Source organism: Chiloscyllium plagiosum, unplaced genomic scaffold, assembly GCF_037043375.1.
Source record: "Chiloscyllium plagiosum isolate Xiang-an unplaced genomic scaffold, Cpla_swu_hap1 HiC_scaffold_25, whole genome shotgun sequence".
In the NCBI taxonomy this organism is placed as follows: domain Eukaryota; kingdom Metazoa; phylum Chordata; class Chondrichthyes; order Orectolobiformes; family Hemiscylliidae; genus Chiloscyllium; species Chiloscyllium plagiosum.
The window spans coordinates 16,691,751-16,716,831 of NW_028270163.1; the positions used below are offsets into that span (position 1 = coordinate 16,691,751).

Sequence of the window (25,081 nt, forward strand, 5' to 3'; positions counted from 1 at the left end):
CCTGTGTTGCCATATTTACTGTTGCACTGCAGTTGTGAACTGATTAATGTTATATTAGTCCACTCACTCCATGGATAGCAACAAGCAATACACTGAATGATGATCCACTGTTTAGAGTCTAACCTGTAATCATTTCTGATTTGAATCAAGCAACCTAACAGCAAGTATCTGCTTCAGTTGTGCAAAAAGAAGAGGCTTAGGCAGATACCATTTTTGGAATGAGATAGGGAAATGATGAGATGGTCTCCTCATTCACATTAGAGCAGGGTGAGTTGTAGGTGTCACGAGTGCTAAAAGTTAGAATAGAATGAATTCAAGAGAATGGACTGAACCCACTACATTTACATTCCCTGAACTGAGCTAACTGCATGCTTTTTCTGTATTTTGCATCGCTGTTTGAATTGCTAAATTGCAGTGGTGTGCTTAATTATGTACTGTCTGAAGCTGCAGAGTTTCTCAATCTATAGAGGACCATCAGAAATTAAGTACTTTTAGTTGCATTTGTAGCTGATGCCATTACTGTGTCCTGCTAGAGTCTATTAATTAATTCCGTGTTGTGGGAATTGTTGTTATTGTTACTATGGCTACTCAACAACTAACATGGTATAAACTGGACCTCTCCTCTTCTCTTCAACAAATGTCTCCTTCTGAGTAATGGAGTGTGACTATGTTACCAAACCAGTTAATGAACATGATTTTAATGCTCCTATCGAGTCCTCTTAAGCTGGGTAACATAGTTTCTAATTCAGAAACCTTTGTCACAAGGCATTTTACTTTACAGTGTGAAATCCATGGCTAGAAGTTGGATCAAAGGTCCTACTCTAATCAGGAGGTGCAGATAATGTCAAAACTTGTTTTTAACCATCAGCAAATCCAGAGATTAGCGTGAAGTTTCAGATAGCCTTCTAATGCTTTGTCTTAAAAAAGAATAAATACTATTTAGTTGTGATGTTTTACTCACATTCAATCACTTTAATGTCAGCAGGGGCTGTTTCAGTGTCCATATCTTTGATGTATGGTGATGTTCACAAAAAGGTATTAATGAGCTCTTTTGATTGTTTTTTTCTTGGGATTTAACCTACACAGCATATGTTAGAGAGTATTACTAAACTGATGTGACACTAAGTAATGTAAAAGCTAGCCACCAATTTAGTTGTACCGTGCAGTCACTGTGCAATGTTAAAATATTTATCTTTACGTATGTGGCACAAACACCATTGAGTTTGCTGATAAACTGAGATTTATGTGTGTAATAAGATTGTGGTTCATTTTTTTGTTCAGACAGCCTGTGTCAACAACCATTAACAGATAGTGGTTTCTTTGGTGTTGCAACATATAGCTTTATTTGAAAGAGTAATTTGTTTAATAGGTCAACATTATCTGCCTTGAAAATACATACAAAATGCAACTTGATATGTTTTTAGTTTATCATCCTCACAAAGGAACTGTCACTTTTAAAAGTTTAACATAACTCGGTCACATTTTCAGACAGTAATGAAAAGAAAGTTAAGCACAAACAGAAATAGTTGGCGAAACTCAGCAGATCTGGCAGCATCTGTAGAGAAAGCAGAACTAATGTTTTGGGTCCATTGATCCTTCTTCAGTAGTGATTGCAGAAAGTGACATGCTCAGACTACCTGGGGACACTGCAGCCTTCAGGGTTCAGTAACTTTAGTGCCTGAGCACTTTCTCCCATATCTTTCCCCACCCTCACACACCAAGCCTTGCCATCACATGTTCTGCTTTCACCACAACCAACCTATTTTTAGCCACTAATGGTTCCCATTAGCAGCTTTTCTTTTTCTCCAGCTCACCATTATCCATTCTTTTGTTTGCCTAACTGCTGTTTGCGCTCTCTCTCTCTCTCTGCTCCTCTCTCCCTTGTCTTCAGCACATATACAGGTACCAAACTTCTTCAGGGCTGACTGTCACTAGAAAAAGGGTAATTGGATCTGAAATGTTAACTCTGCTTTACCTCAGCAGGTGCTGTCAAACCTGCTGAGTTTCTCCAGCTATTTCTGTTTAGCTGGAGAAAAACAGAAAACAGTTTCAGTTTTCCATCATCGCAGTTCTTTGTTTTTGCTTAATGAAAAATTTTGACATGGGAGAAAATCCTAAAGCCCAAAGTGGTTGCTTAAAGGCAGGCACATTGTAATGATTAATTCCAAAGTTGCTTGTAAACATCTATCCACTTTAAGTGGTAGTGCATTATCAAAGGATCTCCCCACATCTTAAAGATTAAGTTGTGTTTCAGCCATCTTGTCCCAATAGTGACTGAAATAATATTCAGTCATCAATAAATAATACTCATAGGTCATTGATATTAATATTCTTGATTTGATATTGTGAACTGACTGACAAGCAAGGACTGGCAATAAGTTTCAATCAAATCTATGTTACCTCAATCCTATTAAAATATTCAATAAAAAAAGGATCCTGCTACTGCTAGTGTACATCATTAAGGCATGTCTAGAGTGTAATTTATACTTTATAATTTACTCTCTTTAACCCAATCATTAGTAAAACTATGGATATAAAAGACGAACACTGCCTTCTAATGAAGTTGATTCAATAACATCTCAAATTTCAATTGAGCTTTAAGATGAACTTTAATACGTAATAGATCCTATACCATTTAAATAGTTTTAATTCCTTTGAATTATGTGTTGACAGTTCACACCACAAAATCATTCCAGTGAAATCTAACATAGAACTTGCATTCTCCAATTTATATTGGCTGATTTCATTTATTGTCGAGGATGCTTCGCTAAATATTTCCACAGTGCAGATATTTTTCAACATGATCCACTTAGATTTTTCCTTTCAGCCAGAAATTTGACAACTCCAATGTGAATTGGCAAGTCATGACACCCCTTCTTAGAATCATAGCATGTTATGGCATACAGGCACATCATTTTGACCATGGTCTCTGCTGTTTCTTTGTTAGAGGGCTGTCCAGTTAATCTCAGTCCCTCTGCCTTTTCCTTAGAACCCTGTAAAGAGTTTATTTTCCTTCAAGCTCTTATTCAATTGTCTTTTGGATGTCATTATTGAACTATGTTCCAACACTATGTTCAGATGGTGCTTTCCAATCTCAAGAGCTTAGTGTGTTCATTCAAAAAAAATGCATTTGTATCTTTGATTCTTTTGCCAATCATCTTGCACTTGGCTGGCCGGACTGTATTTGTATTTATTCTCCCATTTTGAATCAGGAGTGCTCAAGTTGCAAACCCCCAGCCATCTGATGTGATGCCCATATCCCATAGCAATTTCCACTTTTCCATCTCTCAGTAAAGAGAAGAATATCCTATTCAGACCAATATTGCTTTGAGTAAAATCAGCGTTTTAGTATCACCTCTTTGTCAAGTTTTGTTCAATAGTGTTTTTCTGTTGTTTCTTTACTGCTACATTGGGAGCATTGTCTTGTCATGACTTTGTTAGGATAGTGGACTGAAAAAGCAAGCCCTGCTACTCCTGGAGCCAGCACAAAATGTAAAGTTTCTCAAAGAAATATGCACAATGCCAAAACTACTGGATTTTCAGACCAAAGTTGATAGAATATGTGGACCAGGTTTCTGTACTTAGTAAGTGATTGGTTATCACGGGTAATTAGATTCCAGCTGCAGATAAGCAATTAAGTAAACTTTACAAATTAAAACTCTGCCTGACCCCATCTCACCCCTTATAAACTCCTCCCTACGCAACAAAGCCATACAGACAAAATTAATACATGCCAGAAGGAAAAATTCAGTCAGACTACAAGATCATAGGTGCAGAAGTCGGCCATTTACCCCATTGAGTCTACCTCACCAACGAGATGATAACTGATCATCCAATCCTCAACTGCCCTTTTCTGCCTCTGCCCTGCAACCCTTGATTCCTTCACTGTTTAAAAATCTGTCTATCACAGCTTTGAATATACTTGATAACCCAAACTTTACAATACTCTGTGGTAAAGAATTCCACTGAATAACTACACTCTGAAAGAGGAAATTGCTCCTCATTGATGTCTTAAAAGGGTGGCCTCATATTCTTAGTTACTCCCACAAGGGCCTTTCCACATCTGTCCTGTCACATCACTTTACTATGTTTCAATAAGGCCACCTCTCATTCTTTTAAATGCCAATAAGCACAGGTCAAACCTCTCCTCATAAGACAGCCCCTCTATACTTTGGCTCAGCCTTGTGAATCTTCTCTGGGCTGCCTCCAATTGCCAGTACATATTTCCTTAAACAATAGGTCCCAGACTATTCACAGTCTTCCAGCTATTGTCTGACTAGTACCTTAAGATAGTTTTAGCAAATTTCACTATTCCTTACATCATTTCTTTTAAAATACAGGAAAAAAATCCAAGCTGCAGCTTTCTGAAGTATCTCTCTTTTAAAATAATATTCAGCTCTTTCATTCTTCTTTCCAAAGTGTAAATCTTCGATTTTCCCACAATATATTCCATCTGCTAAGTTTTTGCACATTTGCTAAATATATCTGTATTCCTCTGTAGGTTCCTTGTGACATCTTCACAACTTGCTTCCCCACCTACTTTTTTTTTGTCATTCACAAACGTGGCAACAGTACATTCAGTTTTGTCATCTAAGTCATTAATAGCAGCACTTCAAAAGCTTGTGATTTCAAATAAACCTGTTGGACTAAAACTTGGCGCCGTGTGACTTCTGATTTTGTCCACCCCAGTCCAATGGCAGCATCTCCATATCGCCATTGCAGAAATAGATAGGAAAAGCTTGGAATTTTATGGTCAATGTCGAAGATTCAAAACACCTGAAGCCCTAAAGATGTGTAGAAGGTGCAGGGGTTACTTGAAAAAAAATTAGGAAAGCAAAGAGTGGGCATGAAAACCACTGGAGATAAAAGAAAGGAAAGAGACAATTTGTAAGTGTTCTGGAGGAACGAAAGGTTCGGGTTCTTAAGGAATTAAACGCCAATGAGCACAGGTCAAACCTCTTCTCATAAGGCAGCCCCTCCATACTTTGGCTCAGCCTTGTGAATCTTCTCTGTGTATATGCTCTGTTGGTAGGCAGAGGAGATTTTTCATTGAGAACTGACCACACTTCCACGCCATTCAGTTTACTTGTAAACAAGCCCTCGACTCAGTCCGTTTGCACATTAGTGAAACCCATAGTTACACAAATAGCATTGACAATCAAATTCCTTACTTTCAAAACATGCAGCCGTCCTTATAACTCCTGGGGTTTAAAAGTGTTTTTTTTTCTCTCTCTCATTTCGTCCACTTTACACTCTCATAGTGAATACAGATGCAAAATACCTATTTCTGATTTTGTACCTTGACCACACCCTCTACTTCCAGAAGACTATCTCTTATTTTGTAACAAAAACAGAAACTGCAGAAGAGCCTCAGCAGATCTGGCAGCATCAATAGAGAGGGAAACAGAGCTGGTTTTGAGTACAATATGGCTCTTCTTTCAAACTAAAGAGAGGTAAAAACTGATGGGTTTTATATTGTGTAAAAAGGATGGGCAGGAACAAGTGAAGCAGAGGCAATATCAAAGGGTCGAGGAAAGTACAAAGGCCATGAGAGTAGCAATGGTTATATCCAAATTGCTGGCTCCAGAGGAGGTATTAATAACAGAATGTAGATCAGCTCTGGTAAAAGCAAAAGCATGAAAATGACATGATTTGGCGATGCTGGTGTTGGGACTGGGGTGTACAAAGTTAAAAATCACACGACACCAGGTTATAGTCCAACAGGTTTAATTGGAAGCACTAGCTTTCGGAGCGACGCTCCTTCATCCAGTGGTAGATAAGGAGCATCGCTTCGAAAGCTAGTGCTTCCAGTTAAACCTGTTGGACTATAACCTGGTGTTGTGTGATTTTTAACTATGAAAATGACACACTGAGTTAGGGTGGGAAATGGAGCACAGAATTTATGGCCTGAAATTGATTTCTTTCACATTTAGATTAGAGTAGTTCTTTAGGCACTTTACAGCCTTCTAGACTAAATGTTAATTAAGAAATGAGATCCTGTTTCTCCAACTTGCGTTGGGCTGCCCTGGGACACTCCAAACTGTCGATATTTCTATGAGCATGAGAGCAAGAGGTTGGGGTAAAATGGCAAGCAACCAGAAGGCTGGAGTTATGTTAGTGGACTGAGCAAATATTCCACAAAGTGGTTCTCCACTTTGTGTTTGATCTTCTCAACACAGAGAACACATCTTTGAAGGATCTTCACGAATGCTTCACGTATGCTGCTTCACTGGAAAGAACCCCAGTATCTCTGGACTTTTCCCATAACCACTGCTTCTCTTTGTCAGTTGTGTTGACTTGTTAAAAAATTTTTTAAATGGCTTTTGAAAATTGAATACATAAATTGTGCACATTGCTCGAAATGTACTCCATTAATATTGCAACTTTAGTCTTACAAAATAATTAAAAAGGCATTAATTATGTGAAACAATTTGCTATTGTACTCACATTTGCAGAGAATGAAATATTTGAACTTGTGAATTTTTTTCATCACTTATGCCTTTTATTGATTGTATAATCCCATGCACTGTTTTTCTCCCCAACTATATTATTTATTCTTCTCCTTTCAAACCTGTAGCTACCAACTCCTTGCCTGTACAGCTAAGTTATCTTATGCATTCCTGAAGTCATTACAGTCCTCCTCCTTATTTTGCAACCAACCTGCTTTTGTATTATCAGCAAGTTTGAGGATTGTGTGTCCTATTCTTCAGTTCAAATCATTTATCATTTGTCAAGATCCAAACTTACCCTTGCACTAACCACTGTAAAGTATTACACCTACCTCTTCTTGAATCACTGCAATGCTTCTCCTTATTTTTAATTTAAGCGTGGGATGAGGGGTTTGCTGGCCAGGTCAGTATTTATTGTCCATCCCTAATTGCCCAGAGACCATTTAAGAGTCCACCACATTGCTGTGGGTCTGGAGTCACATATAGAATTATTGAATTCAAATTCTACCATCCAGGTTGGTGGGATTCAAACCTGTGTCCCTGCAACATTACCTGGAGTCTCTGGATTAACAGTGCAGCAGTAATGCCACTCGGCCAACACCACCTTGTACCTCATGTATCCCATACAAACAGACAGTTTTCTATGTATGTGTACATCTTCCAACCTCAGTTATTGCATTTGTTGTTCTCGATGTGGTCTCCTCTACTTCAGCGAGATCGAGCTCAACCTCATGGAACAGCTCAGGGAACACCTCTGGTCTGTATCAACCAATCTAACCTTCCTGTGGCCATCCACTTCAACTCCCCCTCCCACTCCCCTGAGGACATATCCATTCTGGACATCCTCCACCATCTAAACAAGGCCACCTACAAACTGAAGGAAGAACCCCCTCATCTTCTGCCTGGGGAACCTACAACCACATGGCCTCAACATTGAATTTGTCAGTTTCCAGATCTCCCCTCCCCCAACCCCATCCCAGATCCAGCCCTCTGAATCATATACGCCCTCTTGACCTTACCCACCTGTCCATCTTCCTTCCCACCTATCTGCTCCACCCTCCTCTCTGACCTATCACCATCACCTCCTACCTTCACCCACCAATCACCATCCCACCTATCTTTCCCCATTTATGTCTCAGCTCCCTTCCCCCTCCCCAGTCCTGAAGAAAGGTTATGCCCAAAATGTTGACTCTCTTGCTCCTCTGATGCTGTTTGACCTACTGTGCTTTTTCCAGCACCATGCTTTATCAACACTGTCTCTCCAGCATCTACAGTCCTCACTATCTCCTACATTTCCGTCTGTGCCAAGTATTTTTTGCCAAAGTATAGGATATATTTTGCACCAACCAATTAAGGCCAATCTGATGCCCTCTGTTAGTTTCAATAACTTCGGGCAATCTGAGAGAAAGTTCCTGGATTTTTCTCTCTAATTAACTTGGGTTTGCATCTGTTTCTCTGCCCCTTCCAGGAGCTTCAGTAGCTCTGAGTAGGGAAGGAAGTCTGTGCTGCATGAGACTGTGTGAGATGGGCTTGACAGACCAGCAGGTTGTTTACTCTATATCATTTTCCAGGCATTCATCCACCATTATCAAACCACTTGGGAGAAACATTAATGAATGCTTTCAGAAAATATTGATTCACTATATTTACAGCAATTCCAGAAACCTAGCTGCTTTAGAAGAGTAAGTGGATTTTTAAAAAAGGTGGAAGAGAAAGGAAAAACCTTGTTGTGCTTTCATACTATGCTCTTCACGATGGTGTCCAACACTTGTTCTCTCATGTTCAGGTTCCGATCCCTGTAACGTCTGACTTGGATCCCTTGACCATGCTGACAGATGATGCTGATGTTGCGACCTGGCAGAATGAAGGCCTCCCAGCTGACAGAATGTCCACGGAGAATGCAACCATCTTGACCAACTGTGAGCGCTGGCCACTTGTGATCGATCCCCAACTGCAGGGTATCAAGTGGATCAAGAACAAGTATGGAGAGGATCTCCGAGTCATCAGGATCGGCCAGAGAGGGTAAACTAATTCATAACTTGCTTATGTGTAATGAAATTCTATTTCCAACTGGTCACCATTTGAAGGAACTGTTGCGATGAAGCCAGTAATTAATGTGGCATTGCAGCAGCTCAGTCTTAACTCTATGTTTGCCATGTTCGATTGGGTTAAAGTACTTTTGCGTAGTTTTAGCAGTCTTTGTGGCCATGGCATTAGCAACTAACATTTGTACCACACAAATGCTAGCTAATGACAATGAAAGGGAAATTGACCATCTCTGCTTAGTAGCCGTCATCATCATCATCATCATCAAGTCTTCCACCAGCAACAACTGAGGGGTAATTATTGACCAGAAACTAAATCACACAGATATTGTGTTTACAAGGGCAGGTCAGAGACTTGAAATGTTGCAGTGACTAGCTCACCTTCTGAGTCTACAATACTTTGCACCATCTACAAGGCACAAGTCAGGAGTGTGATAGAATGCTTTCCAGTTGCTTGAAGTAGTGCAACTTCATTGATGTTCAAAAAGCTTGCTGCCATCCAGGACAAAGCAGCTCACTTGGTCAGCACCCATTTCAATACTTTAATCATTAATTGCTTCCAACATTAGCATGGATTGGCATCAGTGCATATCATGTGCAAGATACAGTGCAGCAACCTTTGCCAAATCTGCTGGGATGCCATCTTCCAAATCTCAGGCTGTGGTCTTGAAAGGAGAGGGTAGCAGAACAATCGGAGCATCACCACAAAGAAGTTCATTTCTGAACGAACAGTAACCCATCCTGACTTGGAACTACATCACCGTTCCTTCACTGATGCTGCTCATGACTGGGAATTCCCTTCCTAACAGCGCTGAACCTCTTTAATCCCATTTAAACAAACAGTTTTCTGTGTATGCTACTACATTTCCTTTGGTTCCATAAGGGGTATTTTGCACCAACCAGTTAAGGCCAAATTGGTGCCCTCTGTTAGTTTCAATCACTTAATAGAGTCAGAGAGGAATTTACTGGATCTTTACTTTTACCAAGTCGATTGCAGTGTTTCAAAAAGGTGGCTTAGCGTCAGCTTCTCAAGGACAATAGGGATGCACAATGAACACTGGCTTAGTAAGCAAAGTTCATGTTGCATGAAAGAGGAAAATAAATTATGTATTGTACTACCCTTAAAGGTCATTGGCTCAGATTAATTGCTAAAGTGTAGTATCTGATTATTTGGTCATTTTTTTGGCATTTCTTATTCACTTTTCTGGCATATTTACTGATTGTGTAAGTGTTTGTTGGAGTCTAATGGAGAAGTACAATGAAAATAAATCCAGTGCAAAACGACTTGGGAATTTCTATTATTTTCTTTTGTAGCTGAACTATAGCGATTTTATATGTAACTTCAAGGTCAAACTGGGCAAGTATCTTGACGGAAAATACAGATGTAGCAATTAGAAGTTTGACAGTAGATAGTGCAAAAACTCAGCTGTATCTTTGAAGGGACAGAGATCAGTCTTTTTTATTCGTTTAAGAGATATGGGCTTTGCTGACTAGCCCAGCATTTATTGTCCATCCCTAATTGCCCTGGATGTGGAGGTGGTAAGCTGCTTTCTTGAACCGCTTGGGGTTTAGGGGCACCAGCAGTGGTGTTGGGGAGGGCATTCCAAGATGTTGACCCAGCTACAGTGAAGGAACGCTGACATAGTTTGAAGTGATGATGGTAACTTTGAGTGGAATTGAAAGTGATGGTGTTTCCATGCATGTGCTGGCCATGGTCGTCTAAGTGGTGGAAGTGGTGAGTTGTAAGGGACTGTCGATGGAGCCTTGGTGAGTTGCTATAGTGCAACTTGTAGATGGAACATTGCTGCCACTGTATATCTGTAGTGAAGGGAATATATTGAAGGTGATGGATGAGCTGCCAATCAAGCCAGCTTCTTTATCCTGAGTGGTGTTGAGCTTCTTGAATGTTGTTGGAATTGCAGCCACCAAAGCAAATGGAGAGCATCACCACTTCTCCATTCCTGACTTGCACCTTGTAGATAATATACAGGCACTAGGGAGTCCAGTGGTGAATTGCTTACTGCAGAATACCTAGCCTCTGACCATCCCTTCTAGCCACAATGTATAAGGCTGGTCCAGTTAAATTTTTGGTTAATGCTAGCCCCTCCGAAGTTGATGGTGTGGGGTTCAGTGATGATAATGCTTTTGAAATCAAGGGCAATGGTTAGAAATCTCTAGTTGGGGTTGGTCATTATCTAACACTTATGTCAGATGAATGTCAGTTCCTGCTTATCAGCTCAAATTTATGATGTTATGGCTGTGTAGATATTTGATGTTATAACTTCAAGCCGTCTGTCTCAACAACAGCCCATCTATTTATTGTACATATTACATGGACGAGCACACAGAATACCACAAACCACATCATATAATGGATGAAAGGTTCATAGCAGGTTTTGAGAAGATTTGTAGCTCAGGTTGAGGTTCTGGATGTAGGTTTTCTCGCTGAGCCAGAAGGTTCATTTCCAGACGTTTTGTCACCCTACTAGGTAACACCTTCAGTGGGCCTCTGGGCGAAGCACTGTTGATAAGTCCTGCTTTCTATTTATATGTTTGGGTTTCTTTGGGTTGGTGATGTCATTTCGTGTGGTGACATTTCGTGTGGTGATGCCATTTCCTGTTTGTTTCCTCAGGGGGTGATAGATGGGGATCTAACTCGATGTGTTTGTTGATAGAGTTCCAGTTGGAATGCTATGGTTCTGGGGATTCTCGTGTGTCTGTCTGTTTGGCTAGTCCTAGGATGGATGTGTTGTCCCAATTGAAGTGGTGTCCTTCCTCATCTGTATGTAAGGATACTAGTTAGAGAGGGTCATGTTTTTTGTGGCTAGTTGATGTTCATGTATTCTGGTGGCAGTTTTCTGCCTGTTTGTCCAATGTAGTGTTTGTTACAGTTCTTGCACAGTATTTTGATAACCATACAGATAAGGAAGCACACCACTTCAACTGGGACAACGCATCCATCCTAGGACAAGCCAAACAGAGACATGCATAAGAATTCCTAGAAGCATGGCATTCCAACCGGAACTCTCTCAACAAACACATCAAGTTAGACTCCATCTACCACCCCCTGAGTAAAAAGGAAATGACATCACCACAGGAAATGACATCACCAGTCCAAAGAAACCCAAACAATTAAATAGAAAGCAGGAATCTGCAGCAGTGCTTTGCCTGGCGGCCCACTAAAGATGTTACCTAGTAGGATGATGAAACATCTGGAAATGAACCTTTTGGCTTTGTAGCCTGAGCTACAAACCTTCTTAAAACTCTCTAACATCATATAATATTGAATATAAAGGAATCAGATGTACAGATACTAAATTGTCAGGAACTGCGATCGACTAATTGGCATTTTTGATTTGCTGGCACCAACAGGACATAAGGAAACATATTTATTTAAATTATTATTTAAATCAGATGTACAGATATAATGATTGCCATCCAACTTTGATGATATAAAGCCTTGCTATAAGTGCAGTATGAGTTAGATGACAACACCACTGCTAAGATCTGCTCACATTTCGGCTTTCCAATGCCTCTGAAAGTTGCCTGAAATCATACTTGCTGGAATATGCTTTGTTATAATGCAGGCTGAGCTGTCTGGTGAATCTGATAGCAACTTGAGTGAAGGCAAGCAGTTCATTTGCATTCTCCTGCATGCACACTCTCTGATATCCACCCCATCTCCATCCAGGCAGTGTTACGAGAAATGAAAGCCAGTCTGTTGTCAGGCTGAAGTGATTGCAAAAGATCCAGCTGAAGGTTGAAGTACACTCCCCTCGCTGTTGATCGTGTAAAGAATCCAAGGTGGAGAGTCTCCAAGTTTCTACAAGCAGCAATATATGTCAACGTGTGATTTTGTTTGATTCCTACTACTGTATTGCCAGGAGCTACGATGGATTAGTTGGTGTTTTTGACTCAATGGCACCAACTGGACATAAAGTAATAAATTTATGTAAATTATGACATGTTGCGCAGCAAGAATGCTTAATGTTTGTTTGAATACCAAAAGATTTAGCAATGTGCCAGAGTTTAGAAGAGCAAGAGGTGACTTGATTGAAACATATATAATCCTGAACGGTCTTACCAGGATAGATGTGGAAAAGATGCTTCCTTAACTGGGATAATTTTGAACAAGGGATCACCGTTTAAAACGCTAGGGCACTCAATTTTAAACAGAGTTTCGGCAAATGTTTTCCGTCTGAGCATTGAGAGTCTTTGGACCATTCTTCCTGAAGCAGAATCCTTGAACATTTTTAAGGATGGGGGGGTAGATGGATTCTTGTTAAGCAGAGGGTAAAAGGTTATTGGGGTAGGCAGCATAGGAATGCCAGGTTACAGTCAGAGGAGCCAGGAGCTATGATTTTATTCAATGACCTACTTTTGCTTGTGATTGCTATGTTAATTTGTATGCATATTGCCAAATGGTTACAATTACCTTCGTAAACTTCAAAACTTTTAATAATTTCATGGATTGAAAGAACAAATAATAGCTCTTTCTGGAACTAACTGTTTCCCAAGATGAAATAAACAAGGAGAAATTGTTATAAAGGAATTAAAAGCAATGTACTAATTAGCATTCCTGGGAAGAAGGAGTCAAAGCAACATGAACAAGTTGCTTCTTGGGAGAGAGAGAAAGGTAACATTGTATAATAACCTGCTGTCTCGTGACAAATGGGCAATTAAGACTGCCTGCAGAAGGAATGTCTGAGAGTGAAGGGGTAAATTGCAGGGCAGCTGTTTCAAACGGACAGCTAACACCAAAAGTAATAAGAACAGAGGAGTTACTTCTGATAGGAAGGCAACCCACAGACGTGAGGACTCGAGAAGTGTAACTGATGTTGGGGGTGGAAGAATCTAAAGGATCACCAATAAATTCACACTGCAAACCTGAAAGAAAGAAAGCTGTGTCAGAATTTAACTCCAAGAATTTTCAGCAGCAGAACTTTGAAGAACGACACTGCACAAGGATTGAACCCAGAACACTTCCAGAGACAGAAACTGTTGGAGGAATTGTAGCTAAACTCCACTATTAATCCGATTAGAGCCAAGTTGAGTTGTGAGGCTTAAGTTGCTCACTTGAGGGGTTTTATTTTAGTTGCTACCTGCAATAAAGTTTGAATCATATTTCAGTACTTGATTGTGAGATTTCTTAATAAGGAGCTGAATTAAAGGCAATTTGTAGTGATTTGCACACAACAGGCCAGAGATTGCTTCGACTTATATAGTCACCACAGTTTTTACAGATACATAGCGATCCCTGATCCCCAATCACCCAAAGCTATCACATACCTAATGCTCCATTAAAATCTTGTACACATTCTCATATGGTGGCCACACACTGCTGCTAACTCTTCCAATGATACCATTGCTGACTCCCAAAAGAACGATACACCTTCCCCTGTGAAGCAGATACAGGAAAAGCAAGAACCATTCACTTCCCCATGAGAAGGGAAGGGAAGAATGAAGGTGAATGTACTGCATCAATGGCGACCAATCTATTATGAGCACCAGTTCACAAAACAGTGTCAGAACTGCTTTAATGTTGGATTTGAAGGGGAAACTTCACAGTGAAATGTATGGGCATTGGCCAGTGGGCCAATACAGGGTTAAAGGGCCACCAAATGTGCCACCTTCCTGAAAAGAATGATTGTGTCCTTGGTCCGCCCCAGTGGAGATGGATGGTGCCCTCACAGCCCTAAACTTCTGAAGAAGGTTGTTATTCTTCATCAACCCAATGCTTGGTACACTGAAGAACCTGTCTGTTGACACACCAGTCACATCAAGGATGTGTGGAGGAATCTCCCTTGGCCTTGTTTCACACGTGGACCCAGAGCCGAATGCCCGTATTAACCAACATAAGGAGACTGGTGACCTCCAACCCCACATTGGAGAGTGGTAAATCGCTCCATTGGAAGTTCAGGTAACTACCATGGTCACTCTGGGTTCCTCGTTTGAAATGGGCTTGCAAAATGTCATCAATACACACTGAACTGTTTTGTTCCCTACTCAGTATCTGAACTAGTTGTAGAAGTAATGGAGTAGGGACATATCTTTGGAAATGCTCCCTCTCCTGTTACTTCATATTTCCCTTGCCATGTCGGTTGATCAAGGTGGCACAGACAGTACATTGGCCTTGCTGTGCTGTCATCTCCAAATCTTTATTCAACAAGGCCACAAATCTCAGTATTTACCTTCTTGGTAAAGTGCAGTCATGTCAATGTAGGCACAGCACTCTATAAATTATGGAGAATGTCTCTTGTTCATAACCCTCTTCAGTCTCTGAAGCCTTCTGTTCTTAGAGTCATACAGCACAGATACAGATCCTTCGGTCCAACTCATCCATGCTGACCAGATGTCCTAAACTGTTGGACTATCACAGATAGACTTCAAAGTTTCAGCCAGCATTTGGCCCATATCCTTCCAAACATTTTCAATTCATGTACTCCTCTAGATGCTTTTTAAAAGTTGTAATTGTACCAGCCTCCACCACTTCCTCTGGCAGCTTGTACATGCACCACCCTCTGTGTGAGAAATTGGTCCCTCGGGACTCTTTAAATCTTTCTGCTGTCACCTTAACCAATGCCCTCTTGGTCTGGACTCCCCCAGGGAAAAGATCTTGTCTATTTACCCTATCTATAAACTTCTGTAAGGTCACCCATCAACCTCCGATGCTCCAGGGAAGTCAAGATGGCGGCAGAGTAACCGGGCACTCGGACTCCTGAGCCTGAAACCCATCTACACCAACCACTTATACTTTTCTTTACTTTCTTTGCTTTTTTGTTTACTTTTAACCTTCCTTGCTTGGAAAGCTCAGACAGCATCAAGATGTCCAGTGCATCGGAGGCAATGTTTGTTATCTTCCCTGCAAAGGCTAATGCTTGGCCTCACTCCCCTGGTTCCTCCTGCTGACCAAGCAGGACCTCTAGCAAGAGGCTAAAAGCCAACCATTGGCTTTCTCTTGGTATTTAAGGCAGTGGTTTTCAACTGGTGTGCCAAGGGAACTGTCCAAGTGAAATTTTGTAGAAAGGAGTGAAATTCAATGTGAAGACTCCCTTCTTGATAATCATGGTGGATATCCAGCAGATATTTTCAGCCCACCTGAATGAGCCCACCTAAAATGCACAGGAAGAACAAGCTAATCCTGACTATCACCGATAGACTTTAAGGTTTCAGGTCAAAACTGGGCCTTTGACAACATTCGGCGGCAGGGGATTCACTTGAAGTTGAATTCTGCTTCCCCTTGGCACATACGCAAGTCCAGAACTGGATGCATAATTTGTTCACTTCCTTCAGATTCATTGCAAAAGTTGAAGTTCAGAGAAAAAGGGAATGTGTAGAGCTATGGAGAGGCTGCATTTTGAAGCTGACATTTGAAGAAGTGTCTTTGTGTGAGTTTTGGCTGACTGTGGTACGTGAGCACCTGATGATACTTGCTGTTACTGTACGCTTGCCATTTCCAATGGTGTAGCTCTGAGAGCTAGCATTTTTAACACTTGCGTACATTAAAAAAACACAATAGAAGGGGCTAGATTTGTGGGCGGACCTCTCATCGGTTCCTCCTTAGATCAAATGGCTCTGCACACACCAACAGGCCAATGTTTCCCACTAAGCTGGCAAGTTGTAATTTACTGCACACTGTTTGCTGTGATCCATTGAATGTTAATTATATATCAGTTCAATTATTTAATATCAATTAGCCTTTTGTTACAAACGTGAAATTTTCGTCTGCAAAATTCAGACCCCTGAACTGAGTGCAGAGTACAGAACAGACTCAGGGTGCTGTGAATAGTTAGGAGTAGTTGAGCAGATTTTGAAAGCATATCTGCGCTCGCAGTCAAAGGTGTGATTTTGTCAGTGGATTTGAAACATTAATGCTTTTGATCCTTCCTTAGCTTGTTGTATGCACTTTGTTGTAAAGCTCGTTAGAAAGACTGTAACCTTAAAAAATACAAGTAAATGAGATGGTTATGAGCAGTCAGTTCAGTTGAAAAAAGTGGGTGCGTTTTGCAGTTGTTTGACTCATTGAACTGCGTGTGGTCATTGAAAAGTTTGGGAATGACTGCTGTAAGGTATTCAAGAGGAAAAGCAGCACACCCGTCACTTTTTTTAAAAATTGAAAGCTGAGAGGATGTTTAGAATAAATGTTGCTGAAGTGTTTGGGAAGTCTTGACAAAAGAAATTTTCCCAATGTGTTTCAAAAGCCCTCTTCAGACATCGCTAGTCAATCTCAACGTGTGAACGATGCAAGTTGAACTGGGCTTTAAGGAGCACTTAAAACACACAGCAATGACTTGTTTAGTGCCATTAAACTGGTTGCTGTTGGAGAGGTCATTAAGTGAAGTATTATCCTCCATAACATCATGTAGCCCCTAAATGAACATTCACAGACAGCTTCATTGTTAATCAGCCTCTTCAATGATTCTCTCAATGGCTGTATGTCACACAGACATCAGCTCATTCACCAAGATGGGATGCTTTTAGCTCAAGATACCAAGCTGGTGTTGCATCTTCAGGTTTATCTCGATTACCTCTTTAATTCCAAAATGGGGCTCAGATCTTCATGGCTCATGCCATCAGTTCTGCTGTATCCACATGGCTTTTTCGTTGTCTCTCCAGCTTGGTAACCCTTGTTTTAGTTTCAGTTGCCCTTGAGCTTCCTGCAGATGTCTTCCTACAGGAGGCCAAGCCCTGTGTATCTCTGTCTTGGATGGCAGTGTCGGTAGATAAGCTAGGACCCCGTCGGTCAACTTGGAGCCAGGAGTCTTCAGTCGATGTTCAGTGCCGGAGGAGGTGGGAGACCCATGGAGCATGGCCATCTTCAGCTCTGAGGCAGCGGACAGGGAACCAATCGCATCAGTTGTGGCAGCAAAGGAGCACATTGTCAGGACACCATGGGCGATGTCGAAGGGTGGGGACTGGAGGAGCAAAGAGAGGGAAGGATGATCTTTTGAAGCTGTTTCAGTTTTAGTAATATCAATTAACTATTAATTTTGTTCAGAATTTTACCATGTCAGTAATATATGCTGTAATCCAAGATGGTGCCTGAATATGGTACATTATCCACTTTTCCCTGTGCCTAGATACAAGTGATAATATATTAAATAAATTTACTGAACTGGTTGTTTTATTTTTATTCTTTAGTAGTTGATATAATTGACTAGAATCTAAATGAATTTAATTTCTCCATCTGCAATAATTCTCATTTCTTCATGCAACTTTATAAAGGGGTGATTTTTGACTCCTTTGGAACTCCAAGCTGAATTGAAGGATTTTTGAGGTCTGGGTTTGCTCTCATATCATCTATAGGAGATAGCTGTCTTGAGAATTAGTCGTGACTATATTTATGTGCTCAGATCAACTTTGTCAATAATTATTTCTTTTTTAAGACTTCTCTGGTCTGTCTTCCACCCATTATGATTATGAGAGCTGACCACACTCCACAAACAATCTTTCTTCACTAAGTGCTATTTTCCATTGCCTTCACTGCCGTGGAGAGGTCAGTCCATCTGTCACAATAGGTCTTCCTTGTGCAGGGTTCTAGATGCTGTGCTTTACTTAACAGCTTTTTCTAAGCATACCCCGCCTGTTACAATTGATGTTTAAAATATGTGAACTTTCTGTGGTACTGTAAATCAACATCAGACTATTTTAATAAATGCCATTGAATATACTGAAAATCTTATCTTTTCCTCCTTCGTGGCTTCATAGTCATTTCTCCAGCAGGAACAAGGCTGCAGTTGTTGAAGCCATTTGGAATACTGCTCATGCTTCAGTATTTTTAATTATCAAGAAACGTTTCATGGCAAGATGGGCATGTGGTCCATTTTCTCCCCAGAAGAAAGTCTCCAACTATCAATCCAGCAAAAAAAAGCTGAAGATTTGCACTTGAACACCTTTCACTCTTCTGTTACTTTGCCTCTTCACTTGACAGTTTCTATTATTGAGTAGAGATGAATGAGTTGTGCTCTAATCCATGTTGTGTAAGGTAATAGTTCTGAAAGAGCTTGTGTTGAAACTGTATTTAGTGCCGTGCGATCTGATATTACATGGTTTTTGGTGGAGAGAAAACAGTTTAGCATGGCGTCCTATGAAGACAGTTGTGTCATCTATGGCTTCCAATGGTCTTTATAATTACAGCATAACCTCGATTATCCAAACGAGATAGACGGCGAGTATTTTGTTTGGATAACTGATTGTTCAGATAACAGATAGTGTGGATAATGGATAGCATTTTTACGGGACCTTGAGATCTTATTTGGATAATCCAAAATTCGGATAATTGATGTTTCGATAATCGAGGATGTTCTGTATTCTTGACTTGTATCCATTGCTATCATGCAGTAAACTGCATCTTGTAATGTAAGCTAAATGCCTCTTCTTTGAATCTTTACCCTTCACCACTGCTAATTAAGTAAGGCCTTAGAATCAGCATAGGAAAGCAAACTGAGGAGACTTGTGGTGTAGTGGTGGTGTCCCACCTCTGGGTCAGGAGGCTTGGATTCAAGTCCCATCTGCTCCACATCTGATTATTACAAGGTTCTTGTGGCACAGTAGTAATGTCCCTGCCTCCAGTCCTGCCTGCTCCAGAAGTGTGCAACACTATGACTGAACAGGTTGATTAATAATATTTTTAGGAAGGGGAATTGGAGGGCTCTCGTGCTGTGGTGTTACAGTCCATGCCTCTGGGTTTGGAGGCCCATGTTCAAATCCCTCTTGCTCCAGATGTTTGTCATAACATCTCTGAACAGATTGATGTAAAACATATTTAGCAAGGGGAAATTGGGTGGCAACATTCTACCCAACCAGACGTCAATAGTGGTTGACACTGCAGCATACAACTGTACAGAGTCTTAGAAAGATATAAGAATTGCACATGTTTGATCAAGAGCAACAATCTTCTGTGTTAAGGAATCTAGATCATGGTGGTGTAACATTATCATTAGAGTTAGAGCATTTATACTTGAAATCAAGATACAACTTTTTCATGGAAAGAGCCATTGAAATCTTGAACTGTCTCTCTCAAAAAAGCTTTCGGTATTGAGTGAATTAACATTTTTAAGTTGGTGATTGAGGAGGTAACAGGTAATTATTCTTTCTAATTCCTAAGTGCACAAATTAAGCATTTGTGTTATGAGTTACAAATCTATCTGCTGGCATTGAAATATGTGTTTTATAATTTGACCTTTAAGGGAATGATTCAGCTAGAATGTAAGTCATCTTGTACCGATTAAAATGCTACAAACTGTGGAACACTTCGTGTTTAATTTAATAGAGATGAAGCAAATACAGACACTGGTGTACATCGCTGTGAACAACCAGATTCTAACTCTTCAGTTGCTGCTGCACTGTTGTCTCTTGTGATTTAAAATTTGAACAGATTTTGGCGTGTTATGAGTGACAAAAGAATTTATATTTGCAGCGCACTTACTAAGCAAAGGTTAGAGAGTGCATCAGTTGTCCAGCATGGTTGTTTTTGAGTGTAATTCTGCTTTAAATCACCCATTTTGAAATGAGTTCATTGAGCTGTTTCTGAGGATAATATTAAGATGATGTTAGCCTCCAGTGAAGGCTGTAATCTATTTCAAACAATAATGATTACACAGAAACTCTGTGTGAGGTTGTGCATTAATGGATCATTGTACATAACTATAACAATATGGTAAATGAAGAAGAATATGAGACAATTGAATTGTTTTTTCATTTTCTTTTAAGGTACTTAGATATTATGGAGAATGCTCTTGGGGCAGGTGAAGCAGTGCTAATTGAAAATTTGGAAGAATCAGTAGACCCTGTACTGGGTCCTTTATTGGGTCGAGAAACCATTAAAAAGGGCAGGTAAGAAAATGAGACGAACACCCTTGAGAATTTTCACTAGTGTGTGTAGTCATCTCTGGGGAATGCCTGAATCAGGAAGTCTTTTCTTTCAGAACACAGCCCAATCTCCTCGAAACCCATTGTGGGATAGGAGTTGACTGATGGAGTGCAAGTTCAACTTCTCTTAATGCTTGAATAGGAGGTTGGTATTGCTGCCAACGGCTGTTGCCCATCCCCGATTGCCCTTGAACTAAATGGTCCAGTCAGTCATTTCATAGAGCAGTTAGGAGTCAATCGTATTGCTGGAGGTGCGAAGTTACTCAGGGTAGGCCACACCAGGTAAGGGTGGCAGACTTCCTGCTTTAAAGGGCATTGGTGAACCAGATTAGTTTTGTTTTATCAACAATAATTTCATGGTCACCATTACCGAGAGCATATTCCCAACCACATCCCTAATAGTTCCTGAAAAGTGATTCTTTTGTAACAGAACTACAAATCATATCAAATTCAATTTACTGTGGGGATCTGGTCAGTGAAGCAATGGTCCTCTCAAACTTAAGTTTTTGAGTGATTTCAGCAGAGAACGTGCAAAAAACTCAACCAGAAAATTAAACCAGCAAATCGATCTAGCTAGTCCATAGTGCCAAATGCATCATATTAAGAGGCTCCATGCTCATAAGTGTTATGTCGTGCTGTAACACCTTCAGTTTCATACTGGACCCACCATTTCATAGTGAATGAGCTACTTCCCCAAGTCAGGTTCCTTGGGCTGGACTTCCTTTCGTAAATGGGGCAGTATGTATTTCAAATTTCATTCCTAGCGGGTGTCACTGGAACCTGAAACCTAAACATGACATAATTCTTAAGAAAGTGAGACTTGTAAGTTGCTGGTGAATGAACATCGAGAAGGAGCTTTGAAAGATGTATTCTCCTGATCAGAAAGAGGTGAATGAGCAGCATGAGGAATTGTAAGGGAAAGAAGTGACTACTTAAGACATCAGGTGAACCACTGCAAGGTCAACTAAATTCAAAAGGCCAGGCACCGAGACTTATTGTCCACCTATCTCACACATTTGCACTTTTGACCATGAGGAGATGATATCTCCTGGACTCCACGGATGTAGTGACCTGCTGCTCTAGATGTCACCAAAGTGCTTACTTTGAGTGTGCCAGGGTCATTCTAGGGACCAGTTTAAATTGTGGGCTATCTATCAGTTGGCAGCTCATTGTGATACCAAGAAGGTTATGGACACCATATTCTGCAGGGTGAAGAAGTGCGTCCATTTTGAGATACATGGGCCTGTGCAGGAATAGAGGGCATTGAGGTTTGCCATCATTGATGGATTCCCCCAGGGTATTGATTGTACCCCAGATGGACCAGCCAGCCTAATGGTCTCAGGGCTGCCCACTTCTTCCTGAGGAATAAGGCATGACTAGTTCCATCCACCACCACTCTCCTCTGTCCAATTTCACTGTCACTTGAACAACTTCTCCTTTAACTCCTCTCACTTTCTTCAGGTCGCATGGGCCCGAGTTATGCCTGTCTCTTTGTGGGATACATTCCTTGTTCCAGTCTTACTCTGGCCCTACCCACAGCTGTCTACAGTTAATGATGATATCATCGGTGCTGCTTCCCCCTCTCTTCCTAAATTGGAAACATTTATGGATTTTGCTTCCAACTTCCACCCCTCCTTACCTCCACCTGGTCTATCTCTGACTCCTTCTTTTGTTTTGTTGACATCTCTGTTTCCATTTCTGGGGATAGACTGGCCACCCACTGACTCCCACAGTTACCTGGACTATGCATCCTCATACCCTGCTTCCTGTAAAGATTTTGTTCCATTCTGCCAGTTCCTTTGTCCCCATTGCATCTGTTCTGATGATGCCAACTTCTACAAGGACACATCTAAAATGTCCACTACCTTCCTCAACTGAGGATTCCCCAGCTAGGTCCAACCCATCTCCACCTTAGCCCTCACCCACTCCCAAACCTTCCACAACTGCGATAGGATCTCTCTGGTCCTCACCCCACATCCCACCAGACATCCACCGCCAGGATCGTTGGCTGCTATTAATGCCACTTCCAGCGAAATGCCACCACAAGACATATATTTCCTTCCCTGCTTTGTCAGCCTTCCTCAGGGACTGTGCACCCTCCATCACCAACCCCACCCTCCACACCCTGGTCCACTCCTCCTCCACTTCCAAATCCTTCCCACATCCCACGACACCTTTCCCTGCAATTGCAGAAAGTGTAAGATCTGTCCATTTACTTCCTCCCTCCTCACTATCCAAATCCGAGACTCACTTTCCAGGTGAAGATGTGCTTCACCTGCACTTCACTCAATCTCGTCCACAGAATTCACTACCCACAACTTCTCAACACTGGGGAGATGAAACAGACTGGGCGATTGCTTAGTATAACACCTATGTTCTGTCTGCAAAAATGAGCCTGAGCTTCCAGTAGCCTGCCACTTCAGTAACACTTCAATGTTCCCTGCCCAGTCTTGGCTTTGCTGCAGAGGAGCTTAGGAGCACAGCAGCCTTCAGCTCTCAATGTTGAGTTCCGCAATTTCTGGGGCCTGGGAACCTTCTCCCATCTCATTATCCCAACATCGGCTCTCCTGACCCTGTCTTTACATGGGCTGCTACCACAAGCCACCCATTGTCAGCCACTAATGGTCCCCATTAGCAGCGAATAATTCCCCCATGCTGACCTCTACCCATTCCTTTGTCTGTCCAACTATTGTTCTCTCTCTCTGGCCTCCATCTCCATCTACTTTACTCTTTCCCCACCCCACCTTCAGCATAAAGATCAACCTTTTGCACTCTATAGTCAGTTCGGAGGAAGGGCCGCTGCACCTGGAACACTAGCTCTGATTTCTCTTCACAGATGCTACCAGACCTGCTAAGTTTTTGGAGTAATTTCTGCCTTTGTTTCAGTCAGATTCCTGAACAGTGGGAAAAAAACTAAAAGAACTGTGGATACTGCAAATGAGAAACTGCTGAGCTTTCTCAGCAATTTTTGGTTTCGGTCCTGAATGATAAAGGCATGCACTTATTGAAATGTGCAGCTGCTCTGTGACTCAGAGGTGCACTTGGTTGCTGTGTGGCTGTCATACTTTCTTTAACTTTCAAGAGTCACCAGTGCTGTTCCTCTTTCACCAATATCCAAACTCCATCTTAGCTGTTTAGGAGTGTGGGGTGGTGGGTTTGTGGGAGGGTGAGTGGGATGCATTAAAGTTTATCATCTAAAAAAGTGACTCCTGGCACTCATGCAGCCTCCAGACAGTGATACAGAGACCTGCTCCATTAGAGCTATCTACTAACATGAACCTGCAACGAGCAGTCTATTAGCGTGTTGAGAAAGTTACTCTATTGCCTTGTGTGGTCAGGTGATTCACACAATATGCACTAACTAGAATGTTCCTTATTATAACTAATTTCTTATCAATATTGAAATCCTTTGTAGAGTGTGCTTTAAAATATATATATGCTGCAGGGTTGTGTTAATACTTTGATAAGAGTTATCATATCTGTGGTTTACAGTGTTCATTGCCTACTAAGTGATACACAGTTGATATTGACTTTAATTGTTTGTTGTAATTAAAACCTTAAAATCTGAAATATTGTGGGATCACATTTTCTGGGAATTTGAGTTTCTTGTTTAATTTGATTGGTCTCTACAATCTCTGTACCAGCAGCAACACAGCACTCAATGCCTTGGGTGTCACTTTCCTGCGTATAAGACCTACACCACCATATTCTCTCAGAGTAGTGCTGCGCATGTCTATCCAAGATGTTGGCTACTTTATCCTGCCCGTTGATCTCAGGTGTTGGAAAACTGCAGCAAATAATTGGCAGGAATGTCCCTCATATTGTTTATTGAAAAATATGATGCTGCTATCCACTGCTTACATCTCCCAAATCCAGTCACAGGGGCTCCTTCACAATGTCCAGTGCTTTATCCTCTATTGGTGTCAGGATTGTACATGTCCCCAACGTCAATCTCTGTACAAGGTATCTCACAACTGTTGGGGAGAAAGTGAGGTCTGCAGATGCTGGAGATCAGAGATGGAAATGTGTTGCTGGAAAAGCGCAGCAGGTCAGGCAGCATCTAGGGAACAGGAGAATAGACGTTTCGGGCATTAGCCCTTCTTCAGGAATCCTGTGGCCATTCCTGAAGAAGGGCTAATGCCCGAAACGTCGATTCTCCTGTTCCCTAGATGCTGCCTGACGTGCTGCGCTTTTCCAGCAACACATTTCCATCTCACAACTGTTGTCAGACCTCTTCTGCAGAATGAGGAGACAATGATGTTATGCGTCAGTTGTCCAACCTTATTCATTCCAGCATGACGTTAGCATGAGTTAGTGAGTTGCTCAAATGTCGTCTCCTCATTTGTGTGGGAGGCTGATGCCTCAGTCATGGAGCTGGCCACTTGCACTAATAAGGATATGCAAAACTCTGGATACTCCGTCTGCCTAGTGTCACGGAGTCAGTGACCTGTCATCCAGTGTTGCTTGCTTCTCACCTTTTCAGACCATACCAGTTCATTGAATCTTTTCCAATATTCCCTGTCCTTCCAACACTAACTCTATTCAGGTCTTTTTGTATCTGTGGGGTGATTTCCTCCATCAGCTCTCTAACACTGTTTCCGTTAAAGTTTCAAGAGAGGCATTTCAGAACCTTGGAGTTGCCCTCGAATTCATGCCAACATCACTGCTGGCCCTGTGAACTCCCTGCTATAGCAAACTCCTCAGTGAATGGCAAAC

General features: G+C 41.3%; 1 protein-coding gene across 1 annotated transcript in view; it reads left to right on the forward strand.

Moving 5' to 3' along the window:
• Positions 1 to 25,081, forward strand: part of dnah9 (dynein, axonemal, heavy chain 9) — a 528,899-nt gene that overhangs the window by 317,898 nt on the left and 185,920 nt on the right. The window contains exons 53-54 of the mRNA XM_043714478.2: positions 8,236 to 8,471; positions 20,207 to 20,329. Coding sequence (XP_043570413.1) covers positions 8,236 to 8,471; positions 20,207 to 20,329 — 359 coding nt within the window. The remainder of the gene's footprint in view (positions 1 to 8,235; positions 8,472 to 20,206; positions 20,330 to 25,081) is intronic.